Source organism: Oryza sativa, chromosome 6, assembly GCF_034140825.1.
Source record: "Oryza sativa Japonica Group chromosome 6, ASM3414082v1".
NCBI lineage: Eukaryota > Viridiplantae > Streptophyta > Magnoliopsida > Poales > Poaceae > Oryza > Oryza sativa.
In genome coordinates this window covers 27,089,236-27,116,091 of record NC_089040.1, presented here as the reverse complement: position 1 = coordinate 27,116,091, position 26,856 = coordinate 27,089,236, and the positions used below count along the sequence as shown (strand labels likewise).

The 26,856-nt window shown below is 42.4% G+C and overlaps 4 protein-coding genes across 6 annotated transcripts; 3 read left to right on the top strand and 1 right to left on the bottom strand.

Moving 5' to 3' along the window:
- Positions 1–1,832: 1,832 nt before the first annotated feature.
- On the top strand, positions 1,833–10,294 carry LOC4341642 (probable sucrose-phosphate synthase 3). Of its 3 annotated transcripts, XM_015787891.3 has the most exons (14): positions 1,846–2,199; positions 2,362–2,451; positions 3,491–3,631; positions 4,866–5,074; positions 5,416–5,479; positions 5,671–6,369; positions 6,524–6,631; positions 6,814–6,945; positions 7,075–7,251; positions 7,505–7,558; positions 7,645–7,707; positions 7,824–8,528; positions 8,697–8,824; positions 9,404–10,193. In XM_015787891.3, the coding sequence occupies exons 1-14, from the start codon at positions 1,972–1,974 to the stop codon at positions 9,678–9,680; spliced, it is 3,075 nt and encodes a 1,024-aa protein (XP_015643377.1). In that variant the 5' UTR covers positions 1,846–1,971; the 3' UTR covers positions 9,681–10,193. The 3 variants fall into 3 exon arrangements, with proteins under 3 accessions (NP_001408592.1, XP_015643377.1, XP_015643380.1); NM_001421663.1 differs by lacking the exon at positions 3,491–3,631 and having other exon boundaries at positions 1,833–2,199; positions 2,362–2,457; positions 9,404–10,294; XM_015787894.2 differs by lacking the exon at positions 3,491–3,631.
- Positions 10,295–14,047: 3,753 nt separating this feature from the next.
- LOC4341641 (heptahelical transmembrane protein ADIPOR1-like) lies at positions 14,048–17,269 on the top strand. The gene is made up of 4 exons (NM_001421661.1): positions 14,048–14,419; positions 14,521–14,616; positions 15,004–15,058; positions 16,221–17,269. The coding sequence occupies exons 1-4, from the start codon at positions 14,136–14,138 to the stop codon at positions 16,914–16,916; spliced, it is 1,131 nt and encodes a 376-aa protein (NP_001408590.1). The 5' UTR covers positions 14,048–14,135; the 3' UTR covers positions 16,917–17,269.
- Positions 17,270–19,349: 2,080 nt separating this feature from the next.
- LOC4341640 (formamidopyrimidine-DNA glycosylase) lies at positions 19,350–22,335 on the top strand. The gene is made up of 10 exons (XM_015785903.3): positions 19,350–19,683; positions 19,772–19,823; positions 19,898–19,955; positions 20,500–20,568; positions 20,660–20,785; positions 20,911–20,961; positions 21,036–21,113; positions 21,207–21,306; positions 21,450–21,484; positions 21,575–22,335. Exons 1-10 carry the CDS (start codon positions 19,449–19,451, stop codon positions 21,971–21,973), a joined length of 1,203 nt encoding a protein of 400 aa, XP_015641389.1. The 5' UTR covers positions 19,350–19,448; the 3' UTR covers positions 21,974–22,335.
- Positions 22,336–23,649: 1,314 nt separating this feature from the next.
- LOC4341639 (36.4 kDa proline-rich protein) lies at positions 23,650–25,253 on the bottom strand. Its single transcript, XM_015785820.3, has 2 exons — positions 24,218–25,253; positions 23,650–23,928 (listed from the first exon to the last, which is right to left on the bottom strand). Exon 1 carries the CDS (start codon positions 25,040–25,042, stop codon positions 24,275–24,277), a length of 768 nt encoding a protein of 255 aa, XP_015641306.1. The 5' UTR covers positions 25,043–25,253; the 3' UTR covers positions 23,650–23,928; positions 24,218–24,274.
- Between the last annotated feature and the right edge of the window lie 1,603 nt (positions 25,254–26,856).

Genomic DNA, 26,856 nt, shown 5'->3' with positions numbered 1-26,856 from the left:
ATGCTAGAAATATTTATTGAAGCACGTAACAATATTTGTTTCGTGTTGAAAATGCTATATTTTTCTTAAAATTTGTTCACTTCAAATAATATTAACTCATGGCAAAAATCTTACTATGTGCAACAAAAACAAATAATACAACTGACATAATTAAAAACCATCGCTATAGCATACCCACTCCACTGTGACGAGCCAGTGAGCTTACAAGGTTATCCCCTTTTATCACCAAGCCCCGTTGAGAATACACATACGGGAAACCCGCGACGAACTACGGTTGCCATTATATGTCCCACAGCTTATAAGCCGTTGCTAAAGTTTAAATTAAAAGTTAATTTTAAGATTTTTTTCATCGTAGTTTATTTTTCATCGTTATTGGCTTTTAAATCACTAAGGGTGTGTTTAGTTCACGCTAAAATTGAAAGTTTGGTTGAAATTGGAACGATGTGACGGAAAATTTGAAAGTTTATGTGTGTAGGAAAGTTTTGATGTGATGGAAAAGTTGGAAGTTTGAAGAAAAACTTTGGATCTAAACTCGGGCTAAGAAAATATGTATGAAAGTTTCGTCCTCAAAATATTTTTTTTGTGTGACTTATCATAATCAGCATTAGGCCGAACGCATTGCCCTTAGTTCAAAAATGGTGGGTGATGTGTGCAATGTTACTTTAACATCCGAAAACATTTGCTTAAAGACGTAGCTTTAAGACATTCTTAGCATCTAGACCGAATAGAATTGTGTTCTTTGAAGCCATGAAAGACCAAACTTATCGCTATCAAGCTAACAACCTCGCATTATTCCATATACTATGATATGGGAGTACTAATCCATAGTTGACCAAGACTCTTGAACAATAATATTATCTGGTCTACAAATTAGACTCTTATTTGAGCTCTTTCCCTTTTCTTAATTCAAGGCAGGGTTGCCCTAAAGGTCAAATTCAATTGCCATGGAGAAGGAAAAAATGGAACAGGTGAGAAAGTAAAAGATGCTGCTCCAACAGTCCTATAGAACAGGTGAAAAAAATGTATTATTATGTCTTACCTGGAAATCTGGAACTGGAAACTTTCCAAATCTGTCCACATAAGCTAGGAGAAAGATTCCAGTGCCATGTGGTTATAGAACTTTTAGAGCATCAGGTGAGTGAGAAGGTGGATCATGGTTAGTGTTAATTAAACACACACATATCTAGAACAAAATTAATGGTATCAAAGCAAATGCCATGGCCTATAAAGCAGGCAATAGACCATGAGGCTGTACATATAAATGAATGCTCACCTAGTCAATCAAACAAGCTGTCCAAATAACACATCATTTTTTTAGGAGAAATGATTTCAATAATTAATGCATGGCATATTATAATTGTTTTGAAATAAATGCAATGCAAAAGTTGAAAAACCAGTCAAAAACCGGACAAACACTCGCTTGTAACCATCGTGGCTAATAACATACCATATTATACTCTGACAAACGACAAAAGTTATACTAAAAACCTTTCTAATTTTATTACAATATCGTAAAAGCCATGAACTCCTACACGAGTTTTCTTTAAGGTTTTTGGATTCACTTTAAATTAGTCTGAATTTAAACAAAACATTCTCAAGGTTTTGGATCCAACCCTCACATGTAAGCAAGGAGAAAAAGACACACGAGACAGGTTCCTGACCGTTAGATCAAAATCCAACGGTTAACATCGGACAAAAACCCAAGTGGCCAACTGCGGTTGGGGGGCAATAACCACGTCCGATTTATTATTTCCATTTTCGATTCCATTTTTCGCTATTTATTTCGCATCGCCACCTGTTCCCTTTTCTTTTTTTATTTATTTATTTGCCACCACTTTGCCCCACACACACGCCCACGCCCACCCCTCGTCGCCTCGCCTCCTCTCGATTTCGCCGGCGGCGGCGGCAGCGGCAGCAACCGCCTCCGCCTCGCCGCCGGCGGGGGGGCCCCCGCGCGCGCGGGCGGGCGCGATGTACGGCAACGACAACTGGATCAACAGCTACCTGGATGCCATCCTCGACGCCGGCAAGGGCGCCGCCGCCTCGGCCTCGGCCTCGGCGGTGGGTGGGGGAGGCGGAGCGGGGGACCGCCCCTCGCTCCTCCTCCGCGAGCGCGGCCACTTCTCCCCCGCGCGGTACTTCGTCGAGGAGGTCATCACCGGCTACGACGAGACCGACCTCTACAAGACATGGCTCCGCGTACGTCCGCGCCGCGGTCCTGCCTCTCCTCTCCCTCCGCTCACGCGCGCCGCGAGCGAATCTCCCGGCTCGCCGCGCGTGAATTTGCGGATGTTTTTTTTTTGTTTTTTTTGTTTTTACCCCCGATCTGTGTGTTGAACGGGAGGCGTGGTGTCGGCGCAGGCGAACGCGATGCGGAGCCCGCAGGAGAAGAACACGAGGCTGGAGAACATGACGTGGAGGATCTGGAACCTCGCCAGGAAGAAGAAGGAGGTGTGTGTATGTGCCCTTCTTTTTTTTTTGTTTTTGTTTTTGGTTCGTTGCGTCTTCTCCGTAGCACAAGTTCTTCGGTTTTGTGATTGGGTGGGGGGAGCGTTGGTAAAATCCTGTCTGCCGTTTCCATTTGGGTTCCGGGCTTGTTCTGGTTTAGTGGAGATGTGGTTTGATTTAGTGTGATATTCCGCGTAGGAAGGACTAAGGGCTGGATTGATCTTGGTATGCGTTGCATTTGAGAGAGCACATGGATCTGTTCGAGGGAATGCGTTAACGGAATGCTTATTGATCTCTTTCCCGTCTCCTCTACGAATTTGCTGAGGAAATGGCATGAGAGTTCTGACATAAATGTAGTAGCATTACTGCGTACCTGCAATGCTAGGTAGATTCTCGGCCCCTATCAGTTTCGAATTGTGCTGGGACAACATGGCACGGCTATATATAATTGCGTGTGCTGTTGGATAATATGCTAAATTCGCTGTCACCATTCACCATTATATGGACTCCAGCTCTTTCCATCTCTCTCTGTCTGGTTACTCTCTTAGTTTGTTGGATGCTGGTACCCTGCAGAAGAAGCTAGCAGGGATTGCGACAAATAGTCATTACATATTGGTTGCATAGACACCACAGTCAAATAGGCTGCACTGAAGCTTTCTACTGGGCAATCTTTCAAATGCAGTTTAGTTTTGTTTGCTTTCTACGCGTGAAATAGATGACAAAATGCAGTGAGAGAGAAGGTTGAAGACCAGTGTTGGAGTGCCATAGATCTAGTTGGATCAATGGAGCCAAAGTATATGTTCTCCATTGTTGGAGTAGACTGTATAAGTTTCGCTGATAAGGGAACTATCTGCTTTTTTAGTGAAATCTGTAGTAATTGTGTAATGCGCACTCAAGCCAGTTACTACCTACTACAGACTGCAGAGTAGATCACGTGGTGTTCACCAATACAACTTTTTATACAAATGCTTCCTGATACTTTCATGAAAGTACCTTTGTTCCAAGCAGAGAATGACACAGAGAATCGTGTACTGAACCTCAGGGTTTGAGAGGAGTGCGATGTGAGTCATCAAAAATATCCAGAACCATGCATTTTATCAGAAGAGAAGATTTTACCATAGGTCCCCTGTTTTTTCCCTTCATTTTGCACAGCAAACACACACATTCTGATTTCTTTGCTCAGGTATGACATTTTTACTTCCATATTTAGTTCTACCACTTTGTTCCATCCTTTGAATCTTTAGAAAGCTTGAGGTAGTGTCTTATTTTGTTGAAGGTGACATAGACAAAGCCAGTCTTGATCAAAACGGTCTGCATTCAGAAACCCTCCCATTATCCTCTGCTTCTGGTCATCATTGCTATCCACATTCAAGCAAGCAAAACTGCACAGTTCTATTGACACCTCCTGCAAACCCATTATTTGGCTTCTCTTATTTTTCCTCTAATTTGCATTTTGATTGCACTGAGGCTTGGCAAAGAAAGAACACATACAAATGATAATGTTGATGACTTTATTGGATGCGTTTGTGGCAACACTGGGGCATGGGTGATCACTCAGTGTGCATGTACCTTACAACTTATGTTGATTTCTCATCCACCTCATCCATGACAGTAATCAAGTGAGCTGTTGACTCTTGCAAGTGTGGGTCTTTGATTGAATAAATTGGAATATGTAGCCAAGTAAGATTCACATTAGAACTAGAGCGGCAATAAGGTGCGTACAGTACAGTTGATCGAAACAATACCAGATTGTTTCTTATGTCAATATTTAGATGCTCAAAGGTCATACCAACGGGAGGAAAATGTGATGTGTTTCAAAAAATAAAAATAAAAATGTGATACATCACTAAAAGTCGTATGCTCACTTGTTGATCATTTACTTGTCTTTTGGTTTTCAATTTGTTTCATTCATCTAACATGCTGGATAACTTCTAACTTCGGTGGAACTATTTTTCTTACAGAAGAGCCTTCTATATCAACCATTGTACATAATGAACTAGTGACATATATCAGTAGTCTTATTGCTATTGTCTAGTCCATATGTTGTTTGCACATGGCATGCTCTCACACCACCTATTTCTTGTACTAATCAGTTGATTGATGCATTGTCCTGAGGTTTGAATTGTTCCATCATTTAAAGAAAATAAAATTGCCATTTTTAATTGTGCCATCTCAAGTTGTCAGATTTTTACATTTATTCCCAAAACTTTCACCTTTTGACACCTTTGAGGTACATTAGATATATTACATTTTATATAGGAATATTTGCACTGAGCGCTGATGTTTCTTTCACTTCTAATATGTAATCCATGTTGGTCCTCAAAAAGCAAAGTTTCCCTTTCCAATTTCAGTTCCTAAGTTTTGTACCTCTTCCGTTTTTGTGCATTTGTTTATTTCTGAATTATTTTCATGCTCAGTTGGAGAAGGAGGAAGCCAATCGCTTGTTGAAACGCCGTCTAGAGACAGAGAGGCCACGGGTTGAGACTACTTCAGATATGTCGGAAGATCTCTTTGAAGGTGAGAAGGGAGAGGATGCTGGTGATCCTTCTGTTGCCTATGGTGACAGCACAACTGGGAACACACCTAGGATCAGTTCAGTTGACAAGCTGTACATAGTGTTGATCAGGTACACAGTAGTTTCTTTAATATCATCATATTGTATCCTTTTAAGTCAATGTGCAGTGTAGGTTCTTGGTACACGTAAAACCCTGTTTGCAATCAATTCATATGCACTGAGCTGCTATTTACATAAAATGCAAACATGACATAGCTAAAAAATGACCTAGAGGAAATCAACATTGCAAATTTAGTGTACAACTGATAATCAATCCCTTAGACTCAGAATTAGTGATAATACCTCTTTCTCCTATTTTGCACTTTGATATATGATGAAATTTGCAGGTTTGTTGGTATGTATGTTCACATGTATTGGCCTTATAATTCCTTTATGATGTATTAATACTGCAGCCTTCATGGCCTGGTCCGTGGTGAGAACATGGAGCTTGGCCGTGATTCAGATACTGGCGGACAGGTATTGTTTGTTGCATGTGCTTATATGAGATATGCATTCCGTTATCCAACTTGAACAGCTATACAATCTAGCTTTATCCTGTAGTCAAGTGGTTGTTAGCTATTATCTTTATTCTGTCTTACATAAGGTCCACCAACACGAAGAATCTGTATGGAAATAATTCTTTATGCATCTGTTGTGTCATTGCATAGGTCAAGTATGTTGTGGAACTTGCTAAAGCATTGAGCTCATGTCCTGGAGTTTACCGGGTTGATCTTTTTACAAGACAGATCTTAGCGCCAAATTTTGATCGTAGCTATGGTGAACCAGTGGAACCTTTGGCATCAACAAGCTTCAAGAATTTTAAGCAGGAAAGAGGAGAGAATAGTGGTGCATATATCATCCGAATACCATTTGGACCAAAAGACAAATATCTAGCTAAGGAACATCTCTGGCCTTTCATTCAAGAATTTGTTGATGGCGCCCTCAGTCATATAGTGAAGATGTCAAGGGCCATAGGTGAAGAAATCAGCTGTGGGCATCCGGCGTGGCCTGCTGTGATTCATGGTCATTATGCTAGTGCAGGAGTTGCTGCTGCTCTACTGTCAGGAGCACTTAATGTTCCCATGGTCTTTACAGGGCATTTTCTTGGGAAAGATAAGTTGGAAGAGCTTCTCAAGCAAGGGAGACAGACAAGGGAGCAAATAAACATGACATACAAAATAATGTGTAGAATTGAGGCAGAGGAGTTGGCTCTTGATGCATCTGAAATAGTTATAGCAAGCACTAGGCAAGAGATAGAAGAGCAATGGAATTTGTATGACGGTTTTGAGGTCATACTTGCAAGGAAACTCCGTGCAAGAGTCAAGCGTGGTGCTAACTGCTATGGTCGCTATATGCCTCGTATGGTTGTGAGTATACTTATGCATCATAATCTTTTCTTTTTTCACTCCGAAAATAGTCAATGGTAACTACTGCACAATTATTTTCATAATTGGGTAATTTGCTGTTATAATCTGCTGTAGAGGTTTAATGTGCATTAGTTCCCTGTTCCTTGTTCTGCAGATCATTCCCCCAGGTGTTGAATTTGGCCATATGATTCATGACTTCGATATGGATGGTGAGGAAGACGGTCCATCCCCAGCCTCTGAAGATCCATCTATTTGGTCCGAGGTCATTTTTTCTTTTCTTTTTTAGATTCATACATGCAAGATCCCACCTACTAGTTCACCTAATATTTTCTTTAGAATAAAACTTAGTAGTTTGCACATTTAATATTTGAGAACATTTATTTGCTTATTCATGTTTATCCTGCAGTTTTAACTTTATGCACTAATAATTTGTATGGGTGGCAGATAATGCGGTTCTTTACAAACCCTAGGAAACCTATGATTCTGGCAGTTGCTCGCCCTTATCCTGAAAAGAATATTACTACTCTTGTGAAGGCGTTTGGTGAGTGCCGACCACTGAGGGAGCTTGCTAATCTAGTAAGACAAAACTGCATTTTGATGTCTTAATTTCAATATCATACTTATTATGCATTAAGTTTGATTGCTGCTATTAATCTGAAACGTCCTTATATTTAATTAGTACTAACTTATGATGTTGCGTTGCAGACATTGATAATGGGAAACCGTGAGGCTATTTCCAAGATGCATAATATGAGTGCAGCTGTTTTGACATCAGTACTTACATTGATTGATGAATATGATTTGTATGGTCAAGTGGCATACCCAAAGCGTCACAAACACTCGGAAGTTCCTGATATTTACCGTTTAGCAGTGAGAACAAAGGTGTGTTATGTCTGAACAAAAGATATTCATTGGTGATGGCATTCTTATCTTTGCTTTGAATGTCTAGCACTTGAAGTAGAAAACTTGTGACCAATAAATTAAGTTGTTCAAATGGCTGAAGGATTCAGTATCTGTTTCTTTGAAGTCAAAATCTTATAGCAAAGATTTGTAATGTTTGTAGGATTTACAGTACTTCTTTAGCAATTTCCTGTACCGGTTATATTGACGCTGATCATCCATTGAACATCTGCAGGGTGCTTTTGTAAATGTGCCTTACTTTGAACAGTTCGGTGTCACCTTGATAGAGGTCATTATCATTGTATCTAAATTCAGCTTGCTTCCATTACTGAATTTTGTATCTAATTAACACCAATCTGCTATTTTCGTGAGCAGGCTGCCATGCATGGTTTGCCTGTAATTGCAACAAAAAATGGAGCTCCTGTTGAAATTCACCAGGTATCTGAGCATATTTATTGTGCCTTTGTTAAACTTAGATATTTTTTACCTAGGAAAGTATTATCAACTACTAGCTGGGATGAAGATCACCATGTCTTTTCCATGGATGTATGCAGGTGCTGGACAATGGTCTCCTTGTTGATCCCCATGATCAGCATGCAATTGCAGATGCACTCTATAAACTCCTTTCTGAAAAACAACTTTGGTCAAAATGCCGAGAGAATGGGCTGAAAAATATACATCAGTTTTCTTGGCCTGAACATTGCAAGAATTACTTGTCAAGGATATCAACTCTTGGCCCAAGGCATCCTGCTTTTGCAAGCAATGAAGACCGGATTAAGGCACCTATTAAGGGAAGGAAGCATGTCACTGTTATTGCTGTAGATTCTGTCAGTAAGGAAGATCTGATTCGCATTGTCAGAAATTCTATCGAGGCTGCACGTAAAGAAAATTTGTCAGGATCGACAGGTTTTGTGTTGTCAACTTCCCTGACAATAGGGGAGATACATTCTCTATTAATGTCTGCTGGCATGCTTCCTACTGATTTCGATGCTTTCATATGCAATAGTGGAAGTGATTTGTATTATCCTTCATGTACTGGTGATACACCAAGCAACTCCCGTGTTACATTTGCATTAGATCGTAGTTACCAATCACATATAGAGTATCATTGGGGAGGAGAAGGTTTAAGGAAATATCTAGTGAAGTGGGCTTCTTCCGTGGTAGAAAGAAGAGGGAGGATTGAAAAACAAGTTATCTTCGAAGATCCAGAGCACTCTTCAACATACTGTCTTGCATTTAAAGTGGTCAATCCAAATCATGTAAGCCTTTTCCTTCCAGAGTTCATGATATTTGGTTGGAATTGTATTTCTTTATATATTCTATGAACTGCTCAAGTGCATCCTTTTCTAAAAAGGGTTTAGGTATATTGTTTTATAGCTTGTTAGATGCAAGGTTTTTCTTAATTGTTGTTTGTTTATGAATTGTAGTTACCTCCTTTAAAGGAGCTGCAAAAGTTGATGAGAATTCAGTCACTCCGTTGTCACGCTCTGTATAACCATGGTGCTACCAGACTATCTGTAATTCCAATCCACGCATCACGGTCTAAGGCTCTAAGGTTTGTTTGATTTTCTTATTTTCCTCATTCATTTATCTCTTCTGTTCTTAACATGTTCTGATGTACCAGTATTGTTGTGGTTAACATTTTTTCTGAACTTGGCTCAAAATGTGGGGCAGTTTTGCCTGTCTGATCTTTTTTGTGTGGGTTACGATCAATACTTTTCCATAGAAGATTAGGTATATTTCTTGGCCTCTTGGGTGAGGAAAGACTATATTCCAAGTCTTTGTTTGAGAACTCCAATTTTACAGACCACTGAAATTCAAGTTTCCATGGCTTCCTACTCCCTCCTTCCCAAAATATAAGGTATTTTGACTGGATGGGACACATTCTAGTCTGTCTATATTCATATTACTAGGATATGTTCCATCTAAGCAAAGTACCTTATATTTTGGGACGGAGGGAGTATCTTTTAGGAAAAAGGAATGTGTATGAGATGCTGTTAGACCAAATTAGCAAGCAACAGTAGTAACTTTTTGCTCATGGGCTTGTTAAATAGTTTTTTATATTCAATTCCCATTTGCACCTAGCCTAGCAGCATATATGTGTGCTCTCCATGTTGACAAAATTCTGTTCTAGGTACTTATCTGTTCGCTGGGGCATAGAGTTGCAAAATGTGGTGGTTCTTGTTGGTGAAACTGGTGATTCAGATTACGAAGAATTGTTTGGAGGTCTTCATAAGACGGTCATCCTTAAGGGTGAATTCAACACATCTGCAAATAGAATCCATTCTGTTAGGCGGTATCCTTTACAAGATGTTGTTGCACTTGATAGCCCAAACATCATTGGAATTGAGGGTTATGGCACTGATGACATGAGGTCTGCTCTGAAACAACTGGATATACGGGCACAGTGACACCAAGCCCCCATCTGTTTATCATTAATATATGAAGAAAACCAGTGGACGATACAAAGACAGCAAACAAACACTAGCATTTCCATACTTGATGGAGATGCCGATTTTGCCATGTAAGTCATGTAGTTTATGTGTGTGGTCCTTGAGCTGTGAATAGCATTCCGAAATCTCATCCCATTGAGATTTTGGTATGTGGCAATTTTGGAGTAAAAATCGATTCCATCCAGGAATACGGACAAAAGAAATTGGTTACAATGTTGATAATGAAAAACATGTTAAGGAAGCATTAATTCAGCAAGAAAAGCTTCCAAAATCACTACAATTCTTGGCCAAGCTTGCAATTTCCCTTTTTTTGAAGTGGAAGCTTATGTTGTGTGTTTACTGCTGGGTGGACCATATGGCCCTGGCAGCCCTTCTTTACTATGTTTACTCCAGGAGGGCTGCCTAGCTTTCGTGTAAGTATTGTTTGACACGATGGTTCATTCTATATATCCAAAGTTTTGTTGAGATCAATGCATTTTTGTTGTTTGTCCTTGGATGGGCAAAGATTAGTACTACCATCTAGTTGATGTTTATCTGCCATAACAGTTTCTAACTTCTTTTTTACTGAGAAACAGCGTGTCTTGTGTTTATAGCATTGATTTCCATGTCCATATGTTGCTGGTGGTTATGTAGTTATTGTGGCAACTATAACGCAGATGCCAACTCCGACTTCGTATAAAATGCCTATATTTATCCTGATTAATATCATTGGTCAATGTGAGTTGTACTCAACGCAGCTGTAGTTTGGTGTAGTAGCTGCAACAATTAAGCCATGTTTTCTTCAACTTCTTTTCACACTATCTTCCATCTTTAGTTTAAAGTCTGATCGTTTCGCATACAACTGATAAACCGTAAAATGCTTATCAGTAATTAAAGAATAATTTATGAGTAAAACTTTTATATTTGTGCTAAAATAAATTATAATAAAAACCCTTAAAATCAACTATAAAATTAAATTTTAGCCACAGTTGATAAGCCAAAAGGCGAAGATTGAAGATTTGATCTTTATGTGAACTAACCAATTAATTGAAGATTTGATCTTTATGTGAACTAACCAATTTTTAATGCTCTTAATTTTGTTTTGATTTTGCTAAAAGAAGAGTTTGTTATTGTTGATGCTAACTTATACTTGTTGCCAGAAAACTTTAGGACAGTTGGGGCGATTGGTTTTGGGTATTGGTTATCGGTTTATGGTTGGCCATCCGTATCAGCTTATCAGAAAGGCTAGTAATACAGTCGACCTGTTAGCTATAAGGTTCTGTGTAGTCTTCTCTTAGCTTACCCATATAATAGTTAGCTCTTTACAGTTAATACAGGGCAAACTTATCTCTCTCACAGAGTTTCTTGGTTCTTGTGTCAAGTCGGCTGTAAGTTTACAGCCCGCTCTCCTCTCTTCTCTCCTCCACCTCAGCATTTAGCCGGCTTGTAGCCTACTATTATACTTGCTCTCAGGGGATTGTGATACGTCTGCTCATCTTGAACAATATCTAGTCAAAGTCACATCTTTTTTGCGTAATGTCGCATCTTTTTTGCGTAATGGCTAATTTAATTTAAATCTGCGAAAAAGGTTCCTGTTCGGTCGGCGAGAGGTCAGACTTCAAAAAATTAAAATGGGGGTTGCCCCAATTGCCTTTTTCTTTTCTGGTCAGACTGCAGATTTCTGTCCAATTAATACATGGAGAACTTATAGTTTCAAAATAACTGCTATGTTTTTGCTGACACCTTCATATCAACTAGCTGACATTTACACAACATTTAGAAGAAATACTCCTTCCAGTTAAAAAATTCCATAAAAATTTTAAATGCTTGTGCTTTTTTAAAAAAAATTGGTATACTTAGATTTTCCTTGAAAAAGACTATTATAATTGTTAGAAATATAAAAAAATATTGCCCCTAAACATAAAATATTTATTATAAGAGAGAATAATTGTTTTTTAGGAAGACAAATTTTGCCACAAGACACTCAGAATTTGTGTAATTGTTTGGTGGACATCGTAAAAAAATGTCAAGGTTAGAGGACACTCCGAAAAGCTGGTAATTTGTTAGGGGATACTTTCAACCGAATTGAAGAGACAAAAATTTCAAAAAGATGATAAAGCCCTTAGAGCCAAAAGTTTCTAACTTGACGTTGGAGCAATGATGGAATATACTTCAGCTGACGCTGGAGTGATGATGGAACATACTTCGGTTTGATGGAAGATTTATGGTTGCATAATTTCCAAATTATCTTCCAACACCATGGAAGCTTGTTGCTGCGGGGGCATTCTCATCTGTTTTATGAATCTCTCTTCATTTGGATCAAAAATGTTGCGAACTACCAAATTTAGGAATATTCTTCAGCCGTGGCACATGTTTTACTATATCTATCAACAAATTATACAAACTTTAGATGTCTTATAGCAAAATTTGCGTTCAAGGAATATTTTGAAGCTATAACGCAAATCATTCAAGTATGCAACTAGGCAAGATGGGCTAGAAGAAGAAGAGATGTGCTTGCAAACCAAAGCCAGCGAACTACACCGACTGAAAAATATATTTAAGAAAATAAAACGAGAGCAATTCTCTTGCGTCAGCTTTGGTAACCCCTCCTGTTCAGTGCCACATTCATGGCTAACTCACCAATCATTCCATGCAAACCTGCACGTTTCCTCATAAGGCGCAAAAAACGGTGAAGTACTACGACGAATCGGCCAATCAGACAAGTCATCTCTCTCGGACTGCAGACTGAAAGTCTGAAACTCAGCCATTCTATACCAGTACGAGTACAGTACAAGATTGGGTTAGCTCAGGTTGGTTGTGAGCTTCCCAACTAATCTGAATCTGAACCTCCCTGAAGTTGAATTCAGAAAGCTTTCATTATCTCTAATGAAGCAATCAGAGCCTCAATTTTCAACGGTTGCCTGCACGCCACAGAGAGAAAATTAACCTGCAGCTTCTTGCTGGACTGCGAGAGTGCCCATTGCTGAAGAATTTATTGTGACAGGTGGGAAGACGGAGGGATGGATGGCCAGCTGACACCTACAACATAGACGGGTCAAAACTTCAGAAATGGACCCGGAGCAAACAACAGCTACCTAATTCTATTTCAAAGCACTTTCTTTATGCTGTCAATTTGAAGAAAAAAAAAACCCTCTACTACTCCCTCCGTCCCAAAGAAACCAACCTATAGTACTAATATTGACACATTTTAGTATGTCCATTGGTTTTATATGAGATGGAGGAAGGATATAACAACGGAAGGGAGCGTAAATATACTTTTATAATGAGAGTGTTATATCCTTGGTCTCTTTACACCGTGAATGTACACAATTATATATTCATGTAAGTGCAAATACGTGGTGTGGTTAAAGTGATAATGAGCTTGCTATACTATTTGGTGAAAGAAAATATACCGCCTCCTATCATTAATATTTGACGTCATATAATATCGACATAAGTTTGTGTGTAGCGTCAAATATAATGTTAGGGGGGGGGCATATTTTTGTAATGAAAAGGTTTTATATCTTTATTCTCTCTACATCGTAGATGCACATAGTCATACATGCATGTAAGCGTAAATATGTTGTGTGGTGAAAGTGATAATGAACTTGCTAGACTTTTTTTGACACCTAGTTATGCTCCCTTTTTATGCACTGCCGCACCATCTCTTTTCTCCTCTTCTCTGTTATCATCGTATATACTACATATTTTACATTGAACCTATTGTTGGCTACGCCATTATGGCATCCACCACTGCTGTCAAACTGTGTAAAAGATGACATACCACTATTAAGAGTGTTAACTATAAACCAATACCCTCAGGCTATATAAAAAATGATTTCAACAATATTGATGCTGAGCAATAATGCAGACACATCGAAATTCTTGAGTTAGGTGTCCAAAGGCATTTAATCAATATTTCACTGGTATTTGACATGGACTTTTATAGAAGAAAAATACATCACTGTAGTAGTAGTATCTTTTTCCAAGCCCTGTTAGCAACAGTATTGATGTGGTTGTCCTCCTACTCTACCTGTATTTGTCCTCTTCCACCTCATACCAAATAAAACCCCCCCTCTCCATTGTTCTCGCAGCGTATAATCTCACCCAAAATACACGCAATCTCACGCCATTTGCACCTACAAATCTCATCATCTCATCAATATCCATTTCTACAAAAAAAAAATCCATTTCAGTATTTCATTGCTGTAGCATCAAATTTATTGGCATTATTTGCTGATATTGCATGCTGCATTGAGAAGAAAATTAAAGAAACTGACTTGGATAGCACTGCACTCTAGCTACCATTTTCTTGGCTTGTTTGCGAAAGCTGCTCCATCTCCTGTGTCCTAGGCTCTTTCCCTTTTTAACCCCGTGCCACAGCTAGCCAGCCAAGCACTGCACAAACCTTTCCCCTGAAGAGGCCAAGAAGTTATGGGAGAGGAGGCAGCCATGGCCACCATGGAGAGCGCCTACCATGATGAGCTTGCTCCGGCGGCGGCGCCGGCGCCGGCGAAGGGAGGAGGGAGCAAGAAGAAGAGGAAGCAGCAGAAGAGGGAGGAGAAGAGGAAGGAGTGCAGGCTGGTGAGCTACCACGAGCTGCCGGACTACATGAAGGAGAACGAGTTCATCCTCGACTACTACCGCTCCGAGTGGCCCATCCTCAATGCCCTCCTCAGCCTCTTCTCCTGGCACAACGAGACCATCAACATCTGGACGTATGGATTTCAACCTGAATTTTTCTGAATTTGATTCTGGTTCAGCTTTGTGTGCTGTGTTCTTGCTGCTCATCGTGTGGGCGTTCTTGGTGTTTGTTCAGGCATCTTCTTGGGTTCGTGCTGTTCTTCGGCCTCACCGTCCTGCATCTTGGCCAGTACTTCCCCCAGGTTGCTGATCTCATCGGACACCTCTCCTGGTGAGTTTGTGAAAGCCTCAGTGGAATTTGTTTGGTTAAAATCTTGGCTAATGTGTCCTGGAATTAGTAGCACGAAATAGTTTAGTTTTTCAGTAGCTGTGAGATGAATATTTTAACGTTTTAAGGCACTGAATAGGATTCTACATCCTACTTGTTTCTTGTTAATCAAATTATGCTGAGTGATAGCATGAGAGTTTCGATAAATCTAGCTGCTTGTGTATCGACAAATTAAATCTCACCAACAAATTCACTCCAATTCCATACAACCTGGAAAATGACAAGTTGCAGTTTTTATTTCAGATGTCTATGTGCTTTGCATGCTTAATATTCTGTTCACTGTCTGTCCCTTTTTTTTTTTCTGAGAATTGTACTTCTATTTGACTGCAGGCCAATCTCAAAGGTTGCTGAAAATGTCTCCAGTAACATTGGAGATGTCCTCTCTGTGAGTAAAGCTTCTATTTCCTGAAATCATTCATTCCTGTGATAGAAGTAGAAGTTACTGATAAGAAAAAAAAATACTGGATTGCAGTAATATTATTGGGCTGGTTAGATCCACATGCTTAGGAGATTCATTGTGCAGCTTTGAGTGGCTCCACTTTTCAGTACTGTCCTGTTTCCTTCTGTTTGTTCAGATGTGCATGATTTGGACTTTTTGGATGGCAGCTGGGCCAAAGTGTTGGGTGGGGCTTCTGATTGCTTTCACCTTTACCTGATGAACCTTGCCCAATTAGGTCCCCTTTTACTGGTGCCCATTCATGACAAATCCTAGATTAAGTGTTGGCCACTTCACTTCACCACAAGATGTTAAGCTTTGGTGATGTGTTCATAGGACTTGGTTGTGACTTGGTGATTGTGATGATCAAGTCTACCCGCTACGACACGACTCCAGTGTCGCCGCGGGTTATCTTTTCTTCTTGAAATCCTTGTGCCTTGGATGTCTAGATTGACAAGATACATCATGCAACCACCAAAGGGAAGATTTTGAGACTTGAGGGGAAGATTTTGGGAGGTTAAGAGGTTAGGGGTCACTAAAATTGGCAAACATTGGGGACACATATACAAGGCGATATTTGCATGAACGTGGTAGCAGTTTATCGCGTGTGATCCTTCCCTTTGTGTTTTCATACCAAACCTTCTTCCATCCTCACATGGTAACAGTTGTCCTCTCTTTTTGTGATTGAGACTAGTTGGTAGACAATTTTGGGCAACCATAGTAAACCTTCATTTTTTTGCATAATTAATTACTTGCTAGCTAAATTCATTGCTTGTCATGGCTTCCCAACTGTTCTTGACCAAAGAACAGTGTTTGGTAACCAAATAGAAATTCTTAGATAAGGAAGATGAATTTGTTCGGAGTTCGGACACCAATATGGTTAGATGTTCTATTCAAGCGTTGAAACGAATGTCGTCGCAATAATTCGGTGTTCCCAGTCTTCTAAATTCTAATGCATATGCTTTAATTTGGAGAGTATATTGCTTTCAGATGTTTAATGACATATTATACTTCGATGTGATATGCTACAATGATGATCGGTGTCCGATCAGCTGTCCTGTCACGTCAATGGTTTGATCGAGTTTGGCGTGTGTGTCCATGCATTGGCCAGGGCGCGGCGTCGTTCATGCAGGCGAGCCCGGCGTCGAGCGCCGGCGCCATGGCGGCGGCGTGGCCGGTGACGGCGGCGGCGGCGGCGACGACGCGGTGGCCGTTCTTCGTGTTCCTCGCGGGCGCCATGTTCTGCCTGCTGAGCAGCGCGGCGTGCCACCTCCTGTCGTGCCACTCGCACCGCCTCAACCTGTTCCTCATCCGCCTCGACTACACCGGCATCGCCGTCATGATCGTCGTCTCCTTCTTCCCGCCCATCTACTACATCTTCCAGTGCGAGCCGCGGTGGCAGGTGGTGTACCTGTCGGCGATCACCGCCGCCGGGGTGGCCACCGTGTACGCGCTCATGTCGCCCAGGCTGAGCGCGGCGAGGTACCGCGCCCACCGCGCGCTGCTGTTCGTCGCCATGGGCCTCTCCGGCGTCGTCCCCGCCGCCCACGCCGTCGCCGTCAACTGGCACGAGCCCCGCCGGAACGTGACGCTGGCGTACGAGGGCGCCATGGCGGCGTCCTACCTCGCCGGCACCGCGTTCTACCTCACCCGCGTCCCGGAGCGGTGGCGCCCCGGCATGTTCGACCTGTGCGGCCACAGCCACCAGATCTTCCACGCGCTCGTCATCGCCGGCGCGCTCGCGCACTACGCCGCCGCCATCGTCTTCATCCAGGCACGCGACGAGATGGGCTGCCCGGCGCCATAGCTAAGCTAGCGATCGAACACACAAGAAAACATTTCTCTCCATGGATCGATGAACCAAATGATAATTCGATACAGCAGAGTACACAAGAAGCATATATATACAGCGGTAGACGATCGAATTAATTGATTTGAGTGGTTTTGTTTTTGTGAGGTTTTTTTTTAAAATTTTTAAGTTTGTTTAGCTTGCAGGAGTCGGTCATCAAGTGTGAGATATTACCGTGTCGTCCGGTTAATGACAAGGATTTATTGATTGTTATGATGTCGAAACTTGTACATACAAGAAGCAACTGTTGCTTATTCGTTCGTTGTAAGATGCAACAAATTAAGAAGAGAGAGAGAGATAAGGCAACAAAAGTATACATGTGTTGATTGCCATTCCTCCATCAAAAACTAATCCCGTTAAGACGTCCATGGCGTGATGACAATCAATGCTATCAGGCGGCCTCTGCGTATTAAAGAGTGTATACATGGTTTAACTGTTGGCCCTTAACTGTTAGATTCCTTATAACGGAACTAGCCCACTCGAATTTAGTTTCTAGATTTTACATGGGTACTCATATATTTACGGTTATTCTTTTTAAGTGATAGACGACGTATACGTAAATAGCGAGACACATATAATGACCTCGTTAATTTTAAGATATGCCGGCTCAGTCTCTTCTGAAGGTGTTCATAAGATATGAGTATGTGCGTTCAAGGAGTACGTGTTATAGCGTCTGTATTTATATTGCCTTTAAAAAGAGTGTATACAACTAGACACGCATATTTAATGTACGTCATACTCCCATCATCAAACATTTAGGGTGTTTTGGAGGGGTTCTCTCCGACACGCAAAATGAAGTATACATTAACGCATTATTAATTCAATATATTAGTTATTTTTAAAAAAACTAATATGATTTTTTATAAACAATTTTTTATAGAATTTTCTTAAAAAATAAATTGTTCATAGAAGTTTGGAAAGTATACGTGCGGATAAACAAGGAAGGAGAAGTTGTGAACATAGGCCCTGTTTAATTTCTAAAAATTGTCGCAAAAACATCACATCGAATCTTTGGACACATGTGTGGAGCATTAAATATAGATAAGAAGAAAAACTAATTGTACAGTTTGCATGTAAATCGCGAGATAAATCTTTTGAGCCTAATTAGTCCATGATTAACCATAAGTGCTACAGTAACCCACATGTGCTAATGACGACATGATTAGGCTCAAAAGATTCGTCTCGTTGTTTCCAGGCGAGTAATGAAATTAGTTTTTTCATTCGTGTCCGAAAACCCCTTCCGACATCTGGTCAAACGTCCTATATGACAACCAAAAATTTTTATTTCACCAATTAAACAGGCCCATAAGAACCCAACATAATGCAATTAGACACACGTATTTAATACACGTCGCCACACGTGTTTGTTCAGCGTTAGTAGTATTATTCTGATTTGAGGATATCATTTTTGAATAGTCGAATCGAATAGGGTACGGGCCGTGGGGGTTCATAAATGGCCGACCTGTGATGTGAGTCGTCCACACCCCACACCCCACCCAACCCGAGCCTCAGCCGACCGACTCGACGACGTCTCGCGCTAATCGCAACGCCGACGCCCATTTATGACCAGCCTTCGCTTGGCTGCACGTCTCCGTCCCGTATCATATTGCCGTCTCAGCGACCCAGCCGCCGCGCCCCCTACCACTGCCAACCCAATCCATCTCTCTCTCTCTCTACTGCTCTCCCCGAACGCGCTACCGTTGTTGGACCCGACGACGACACACGCGGTGGGTGCGTGCAGTGCAGCCAAGAAGCCAGGTGGTACGCGAGAGAACCAGACGAGGCCCGTGAATCTCCGCGATTTCCATCGCGCGCACCGGCCCGCGCGCGGGCAAAATCCCAGCGGCGGCCACGCGGAGGCGAACTACACCGTGCGCGCGCGCGGCGCCTCTTCCGCTTGGGCCGCGCGAAATTTACGTGCGCTCACGTACGCGAACGGGACGAAACGAAACGAGGCAAAAACAAAAAAAAGGCCACAACACTGCGGCGGGCGCTGCTTCTGCTGCCGCTTGGGTTGGGCCACGCGAGCGGCTCAGCCTAGTACACGCGGCTCAGCAAAGGGGATAAGTTTTTTGACCTCCCTTAACTCTTGCTGTTGATTGAATTGCATCCCTCAACCATAATAGCAGAGAACAGGTGAGAGAGAGGGAGAGGAGAAATAGGTGAGAAAAAAAGAGATGAGATTAGGATGATTGGCATGTGAGCTGATATTTTTATCTTTTTCCTGGCTAATATGTGAGTCCTATGAGCGTCACGTAGGATGAAACCGCTATCAAAATAGCTGAGGTACTTTTATTTACTCCGGTTTTTGAAAATGGAGAGGCCTTATACCTGGTATTATAGTTAAGGGTCAAAGATTCAATATATAGCAAGAGTTGAGGGAGGCCAAATAGACTTACTGCACAAATCAATGGTAGTGGTGGTGAACTTGAGGGGGCAGGGGAGGAGGTAGGTTTGGTTTGGGGTTTGGGGGAGGGGGAGGGGGAGGGGATGCCGGAGCTGCCGGAGGTGGAGGCGGCGAGGAGGGCGCTGGAGGCGCACTGCGTGGGGAGGAGGATCGCGCGCTGCGCGGTGGCGGATGACCCCAAGGTGGTGGTCGCCGCCGCCGGGGGGCGCGTGGCGTTCGAGCGCGCCATGGTCGGCCGGACCATCGTCGCCGCGCGGCGGAGGGGCAAGAACCTCTGGCTCCGCCTCGACGCCCCTCCATTCCCCTCCTTCCAGTTCGGTCAGTACCTGCCTCCTCCTCCTGCAGTTCGATCGATTGCTTTTTGCTACTAGTAAATTGGAGTGACAAATTGCTGTGTGTGTTGCAGGGATGGCAGGTGCGATCTACATTAAGGGAGTTCCTGTGACCAAGTACAAGAGGCATGTGTAATTTGTATGCTGGGGAATTTGTTATACAGTAATGGACTACATGCTGATTCAGAAAATTATTGCAGATCAGTTGTCAGTTCTACAGACGAGTGGCCCTCCAAGTACTCCAAATTTTTTGTTCAAGTAAGATCTCCTAGCTGTCACAGCATCTTTTTTCAGTACATTGCTGCTATGTGAGATCAAAATTAACAGTTTATAAGCAAAAGGGGATATGGAATTGTTGTTCATCAGTACTGTACTGTACTACTTTGGTTGGGTCTTATAAAGAGAGAGATGGATAGGTAGTAACTGTCATCGTTTAGCTTGGACACAAGATCGATTTGTTAGGCTATATAGCTCAGAAAACATGTTTTGGCTGAGCCTCTAGCGGACTAGCTAATCCAAAATGCGGAAGAACAAATCGCCACAAACAGTAGTGCTTTTGTGATCTCCAGAAAGCCAGAAAGGAAGACGTGCCATGTCTCAGGGTTAACATGCTATCATATAAACACGTCAATATTACTTCTGCTATATAAGGTTTATTGAATAGTAATAGAACACGCAATGCATGCCTAGGCATTGTTGTTTAGTCAAAATTTGATCTCCTCTTATTGTTTATGTCCTTTTATGATATCATAGGTTGGCTCTTTTAATGTTGGTTGTTTCTAATGCATTTAACTTGTTCCAGCTTGATGATGGCTTAGAGTTTTCCTTCACTGATAAGAGGCGGTTTGCAAGAGTTCGGTTGTTTGAAGATGTATGTGCTTTGACTAGTTGAATCTAAATCTTCAGAGTCTTCCTTTCATGTTATTTTCTAATGATGTCCCTAATCAAATAACGATTTGCAGCCCGAAACTGTACCCCCGATTTCTGAGTTAGGACCAGATGCTCTCTTTGAGCCGATGTCTTCTGACAGTTTTGCGGACTCGCTGAGCAGAAAGAAGATTGGAATAAAAGCTCTTCTACTCGATCAGGTGATTTTATTACCATAAAACCAATATGAGTTTTTAGCTCCACAAAATTGTTTCTACAATATACGGGATTAGGTCCTTGTATCTCCTATACAAACAGAAGACTTGATTTTTTTTTTATTGAACAGAGCTTCATATCAGGAATTGGTAATTGGATTGCAGATGAGGTGCTTTACCAGGTATTAATACAAATATTATTAGAGCTTGAATGAAATGCATAAATTTTAATTATGAATTCATGTTGTTTTTTCAGTCGAGAACCCATCCATTACAGATTGCTTCAAGTCTATCCAGGGAGAGTTGTGAAGCACTACACCAAAGCATCCAAGAGGTTGTGTAATTTGACATTATTTTAAATAATTTTAGTGTATTCTACTGATGTACAATCACGGAGAACTTATGCCTGAAATAAAGCATATTTCAGGTTGTGAAATATGCTGTTGAAGTTGATGCTGATTGTGACTGCTTTCCTGTGGAATGGTTATTCCATCACCGATGGGGCAAGAAGCCTGGTAAAGTCAATGGTGAGATTGTCCTCAAGTTTTATCATGAACTCGTTATTGTCTTGAATAAAATTGAGCAAAGCGTTCGCTTGTAGTTTTGCTGATATATGATGGTGTATAATCGAACATGTTAATTATTACCCACTACTTTAAATGTCTTGCAGGACAGAAAATTGAGTTCATAACAGCTGGTGGCAGGGTAAGCTCTTATCTGCTTCAGTACTACTACACTTTCTAGTGCTACGAACATTCATGCATCTACCCTCTGATTTGTACTCTCACTATTTAGACTACAGCATACGTGCCACAACTGCAGAAGCTGACTGGAATGCAATCTAGCAAAGTAGTCATTGCTAACCCAGAACAAGTGGCAGAGAACGATGATGCGAAGGAAATAGACACAGATCCAGAAGATGCTGATAATTTGAATACAAAGAAGCGAGGAGCAACTTCTAGGGTTGCCAGGGGAAAGCAAAAGAGAGATGCCATAGGTGCCCTTTCCAGAAAGACAAGGAAAAATGGTGGTGGCAAGGAGAAACCAGGTAGTGACTATAGTGAAGATGATGGTGAGACTGCTGAACCAAACAAAGTTAGCACCAGTAGCAAGGGCGAGAAGGCAGATCCGGTGAGAAGATCATCAAGGACCGCATCGAAACCCCGCCAGGTAAATAAATTAAAAGAAAGATAGCAAGAGATGAAGAGACTCGCTGATGTTCGCAAAGATCATTTTGGTGTGTGTATAGCTTTAGCTTTAGATGCTCTCCGATGGCCATATTGGTGAAATCCTTGTAGCCTTGATTAGTGAGTTCTTTTCTCTGTGTCTTGTGCGCTACTGTACCAGATTATTCAAAGATGCCCTCTTGGAAATTGGAAGGTGTAATCGTTCCATACTGGGCAAAACATATGCTTCTCCTGTGCAACATGAACAATGACATATCTAGGCTATGTTGCTCGTGTCAAACCACCACCTAGGTTATCTTTTTTTATTTTTTTTTAAGACGGAAGAAGTAAGGATGAATGTATACACACATGCTTGTCTATCATTCTTAAGATTTGAGTCTCTTGGGGACAGAGAGTAATCCATAGATTTAACTCAATTAGTCACTTGTGTCATGTCTGCACTCATAACTGTGCAGTTCCATCCTTGCCTTTCTGCAAGCAGCACACTAGTGAGTACTAGTGATCATGTGAGAAGAACCAAGTACCATTTTATATGGAAATTTAGTTGCAAAATATTTCAAGCCACTTGTATTTACACAGTTGGCTATCTTTATATATTGGCCAGTACACTCACGAGCAGCCTTTTCAAAGTCTGTTCAGTATAAAATCCAAGGTAAGATCACATATGGCCATTGCCCATTTGCCGTGTTTCATGCACAGCCCAGAGCTACTACAAACAGAAGACAACAAATGACACGGGGTTACATGTCCATCACATCAACTCAGTTACTGCTCAGTATTCGCTCACGGGCGGCATACTGCCAACGGAGTCTGCACATGCTTTGCCCTCACTTTTGCACCAATCATGCCTCTCGGTTACCCTCCAGAGAATGCAGAATATCGATCGAGCATTCCGGCTCCTATGCAGTCGTCAAAGTATTCTCTACAGTATAGTTTTCTCTCGCTATCCGACCGTACTTGACTATACTAGATCTCCTTGCTAGTAATATGTCACAGCTCACAATGTCATGCATGTGAGATTTTTTCGATCCAAGGGCTAGCTAGCTCTCCTAGCTACTCCTTCCGTTCCAAAGAAAAAAAAAACCCCAATTTTAAATTTAAAACTGGACACAACCTAATCTTGAGTTTAAACCTGAACCCAACTCATTGTGTTCAGGTTTAAACTCATGATTGTTTTTTTTACGGAGGGAGTAGCTCCGACAACTATTCTATGAGTGATACTCGTCCGTTTCATTTTAAACACAACCGTAAGTTTTCGAGTTCAATTTTGATCGTCCATCTTATTTAAAATTTTTTTTATAATTAGTATTTTTTGTTGTTATTAGATGATAAAACATGAATAGTACTCTATAAGTGACTTATGTTTTTTTTAATTTTTTTAAAGATTTTAGATTTTCTCAAATAAGACCGACGATTAAAGTTAGATACGGAAATCTATAGTTACGTTTAAAATGGGACGGAGGGAGTACGTGTGTTCTCTCCCAATATCAGTGCCAAAATCAACCACAAATAAATCTGTCTGAAGAAAACAGGTTAATTAAATTAATCTCAGACATATTATGCTTAGATCCGACACATTATTACATCAGATTGCATGCACTGTCCGCACATGGAAGTATGTAGGATTACACGCTTAAGTCAGGCTGCAGGCATTATTAATTAATTTCTTGATAGGATACGATCTTGACGGAAACAATTTCTGAACAGTTGCTGTCTTATTGATCACACCACACAATCAAGAAGAGGAAGCATGCAATTAAGCTGAAACATTGAAACAAATTAAAAAAAAAACACAGCAATACGAACATCAATCTATCGTTAGCAGATTGATCCGTTCCTCTAGCTAGCTAGCAGACGACATCCTCTCATGTTTCCACACACTAACAAATTAAAACCAACAATAAATTAATACACCTCGTACTCATCATTAACACATCAATAAGCCGAGATCGAGTAGCCAACCTGCATATTCCATCAAAAAAACACACTATATCAGTATCAAATCAAAGACAACATATATACCTCCTCTCTCAAAAAAAAAAACTTTTACACACGAATCTAGACATACCCTTTGCCATTTCAAGATTCACGTATAAAAGTTATCTGTTTTTTTTCGAGAGAGAGTAATTATTTCTGACGTTTTTTATTAAATAATGGATAGAAATCCTGCCTCTAAATCCACAAGTAGATACACATAGCAAAATTATTTCTGACGCTTATTTGCGATGGGAGAAGAGAGTAACACACTTACAAACAAGAGCTTGAGCTTGGGCGCCATCCATGGCGAGGCAGGGGAATGGCGGCTGAACTAGATGGAGCAGGTGTAGCCGGGGGGAGGGTTCTTGCCGCAGGTGAGGAGGAGCTGGAGCGCGAGGGGCAGGTAGATGTTGATGTTGAGGAGCTTGAGCCTGATGGTGGTGCAGAGGCACACGGCGGCCTCCAGCTCCACGAGCCCCTCCAGCAGCGGGCAGCACTTGTTCACCACCGGGTCGCCGATCCCCACGTGCACCAGCCCCCCCAGCAGGTCCACGCACGCCCCGATCTTCAGCGAGTCCACCGGGCACCTCTGCGTCGCCGGCGGCGGCGGCGGGCACGGCGTCGTCGTCGGCGGCGTCGGGTACGTCACCGGCGGCGTCGGGTATGTCACCGGCGGCGTCGGGTAGGTGACCGGAGGGCCGACGACGACCGGAGGGGTGGTGACCGGAGGTGTGGGGTAGGTGACCGGCGGGCCGACGACGACCGGGGGGGTGGTGACCGGAGGTGTGGGGTAGGTGACCGGCGGCGGACGGGTGACGGGGCCCTTCGGCGGGTGGGTGACGGGGACCTTGGGAGGGGCGACGAGCGGCGGCGGGCGGGTGACCGGAGACGGGTAGGTGGGGCCCTTGGGGGGGCGAGGGGTAGGGTTCTTGGGGCCCTTGGGGTGGCCGGGAGAGGGAGAAGGGTGCGAGGGCTTGGGGTGCTTGGGCTTGTCGCAGTCGCATTCCGGGTCGTACTCCGCGAGGATGGAAGCCACGGTGGTGGAGAGGAGGAGGAGCAGCGTCAGGAGGAATGGCCGCAGCTTGGTGCTGCCCGCCATGGCTGCTGCTAGCTCTGAGCTTGCTAGCAGGTTGTGGTGAGAAGGGGGGGGGGGGGGGGGGGGGAGAAGAAGAGGAGCTAGAAGTGTTTGTGCGATCGATCTAGGGTTTATGGCGGTGTGGTTATATAGAGTGGCGAGCTCGCCGTTGTGGCCCGTGAACTCTAGGGTTTGCAGCTGCTAGAGTGCTAGTAGCTCGGAAATTATGCATGTGTGTGTGGCAACGTGAGTGACCGTCACTCACAGTGCAGGATCTTCATTTGAGCCTTGGAGTACTGTACGTCTGTACCACGAAGTCTAGCTAGGGTCATAAGTCTAAAATTATTCTTTTTATAATGTAAGTGGCTCTAGGAATGGCATTGTTTTTTTTATTTCAGACCTTGCTACTATCTATTCTAGCTCTCATATTTATTTCAATTTGTGTGGAAGTACACAATTTAACAATGAATACCAGAATCTAGAAAAAAAATAAAATCCCCTCTTTCCCCTCTTCCGTCACTCTCTCGATTCTCTCCTCGACTCCTCCCACGGCAGTGACCGCATCTCAGCTCTTATCTCGTCCTCCCATGGCCCACGACTGTTCGGTGGCTCTCCTACTCTAATCGGCGCGTCGACGAGCTCGGTGATGTGGGAAGGGTGGACTACTATGAGCTCAGCGGCAGAGAGTGGGAGGTATAGTCGCTTTTTCCTTTCCTAAAATTGCTGTTGATGTCCCTCCCCCATCTCCAACAACGAGCTCCCTAGTGCCATCGCCTTGAACCGGGTGAACATCGAGGAGATTGACACGACGACGAAAAGAAGCGACGAGGAGGTCAAGGCAGCTCCGACGGAGCGGCTACGGACAGGTCGAGGCGGTCGTCGTCGAGCTGCTTCTTCATAGGTCGATCACGACGATAACATCGGTTGGTTCGAGGGGCAACAACGAGCTTGACAGTACGGAATGGGGACAACAATGAGGTCCTAAACGCTAGATCCGCCGCCTCCTCTTCGTCCACCATTTCCATCTTCCCTTCTCCTCACCCGCGCACGTCTCTCACTAGGCTATCGTCGCTGCCTCGTCGAGCTCGCTAGATCAGGCATTGGGCTTGCCTCGATCAGTGACAACCACGAGTGGAGCAACTCGGGACGACCGCCACCACCTCGAATCAGCTCATCGTCGCTGGCTCCAACGGGTTATGAGGGCATCGCATGGGGCAACACTTCTCCCAACGTACAACGCTCGCTGTTCCTCTCCCCCTCCCTGAAAAATCCCTCATGAATATTAATAAGGAACTCGTGTCTCATTTGGGATTTCCATTCTTCACTTGGTAATGGGAGAAGCAGATGTGATGTGAAATCTTTTATGTGGCAAGTTGATGTTGAATGACGTGAAATCTTTTATGTGGCAAGTTGATGTTGAATGACATCTATATGCATTGTAAAAGCCCTTACTACCATTCCTTTTGTTCCAAAGTAAATGAATTTTAATTTAGAATTTAAAATTTATACAAATATTGATTTTAATGCACGAAAATCTATATATTTTTCAGTTGTTTACGGATTGATATCTAATAATCAAAATTTCACCATTGAGACAACGGGAAAGGAATCTCTCTCTTAATCTTAATGTTTTTAGTAAACAACCTAAAAATGATTGTATTGTAAAAACAGATTGAGTACGTAGTTACTGGTTTTGTATGATTTGCCTAAAGAACATCATGATCACACTCAATTGGGACGTAGCAACTCGATCAACATGCTAATTGGGTTTTTGGGTGGAATCCTATATACTTATATAGTTATCCCCACTAAGTATAGTTAATGCTATTTCTCTCTTC

Bases quoted from the DNA above. Each gene is read 5' to 3' on its own strand.
- LOC4341642 (XM_015787891.3), top strand. From the start codon at position 1,972: ATGTACGGCAACGACAACTGGATCAACAGCTACCTGGATGCCATCCTC. The intron at 2,452-3,490 runs GTGTGTGTATGT...ACTGAACCTCAG, and splicing joins TCGCCAGGAAGAAGAAGGAG to GGTTTGAGAGGAGTGCGATG. The intron at 6,632-6,813 runs GTCATTTTTTCT...TATGGGTGGCAG, and splicing joins ATCCATCTATTTGGTCCGAG to ATAATGCGGTTCTTTACAAA.
- LOC4341641 (NM_001421661.1), top strand. From the start codon at position 14,136: ATGGGAGAGGAGGCAGCCATGGCCACCATGGAGAGCGCCTACCATGAT. The intron at 14,420-14,520 runs GTATGGATTTCA...GTGTTTGTTCAG, and splicing joins GAGACCATCAACATCTGGAC to GCATCTTCTTGGGTTCGTGC. The intron at 15,059-16,220 runs GTGAGTAAAGCT...TGCATTGGCCAG, and splicing joins ACATTGGAGATGTCCTCTCT to GGCGCGGCGTCGTTCATGCA.
- LOC4341640 (XM_015785903.3), top strand. From the start codon at position 19,449: ATGCCGGAGCTGCCGGAGGTGGAGGCGGCGAGGAGGGCGCTGGAGGCG. The intron at 21,307-21,449 runs GTGAGATTGTCC...AATGTCTTGCAG, and splicing joins GAAGCCTGGTAAAGTCAATG to GACAGAAAATTGAGTTCATA. The intron at 21,485-21,574 runs GTAAGCTCTTAT...CTCACTATTTAG, and splicing joins TCATAACAGCTGGTGGCAGG to ACTACAGCATACGTGCCACA.
- LOC4341639 (XM_015785820.3), bottom strand. From the start codon at position 25,042: ATGGCGGGCAGCACCAAGCTGCGGCCATTCCTCCTGACGCTGCTCCTC.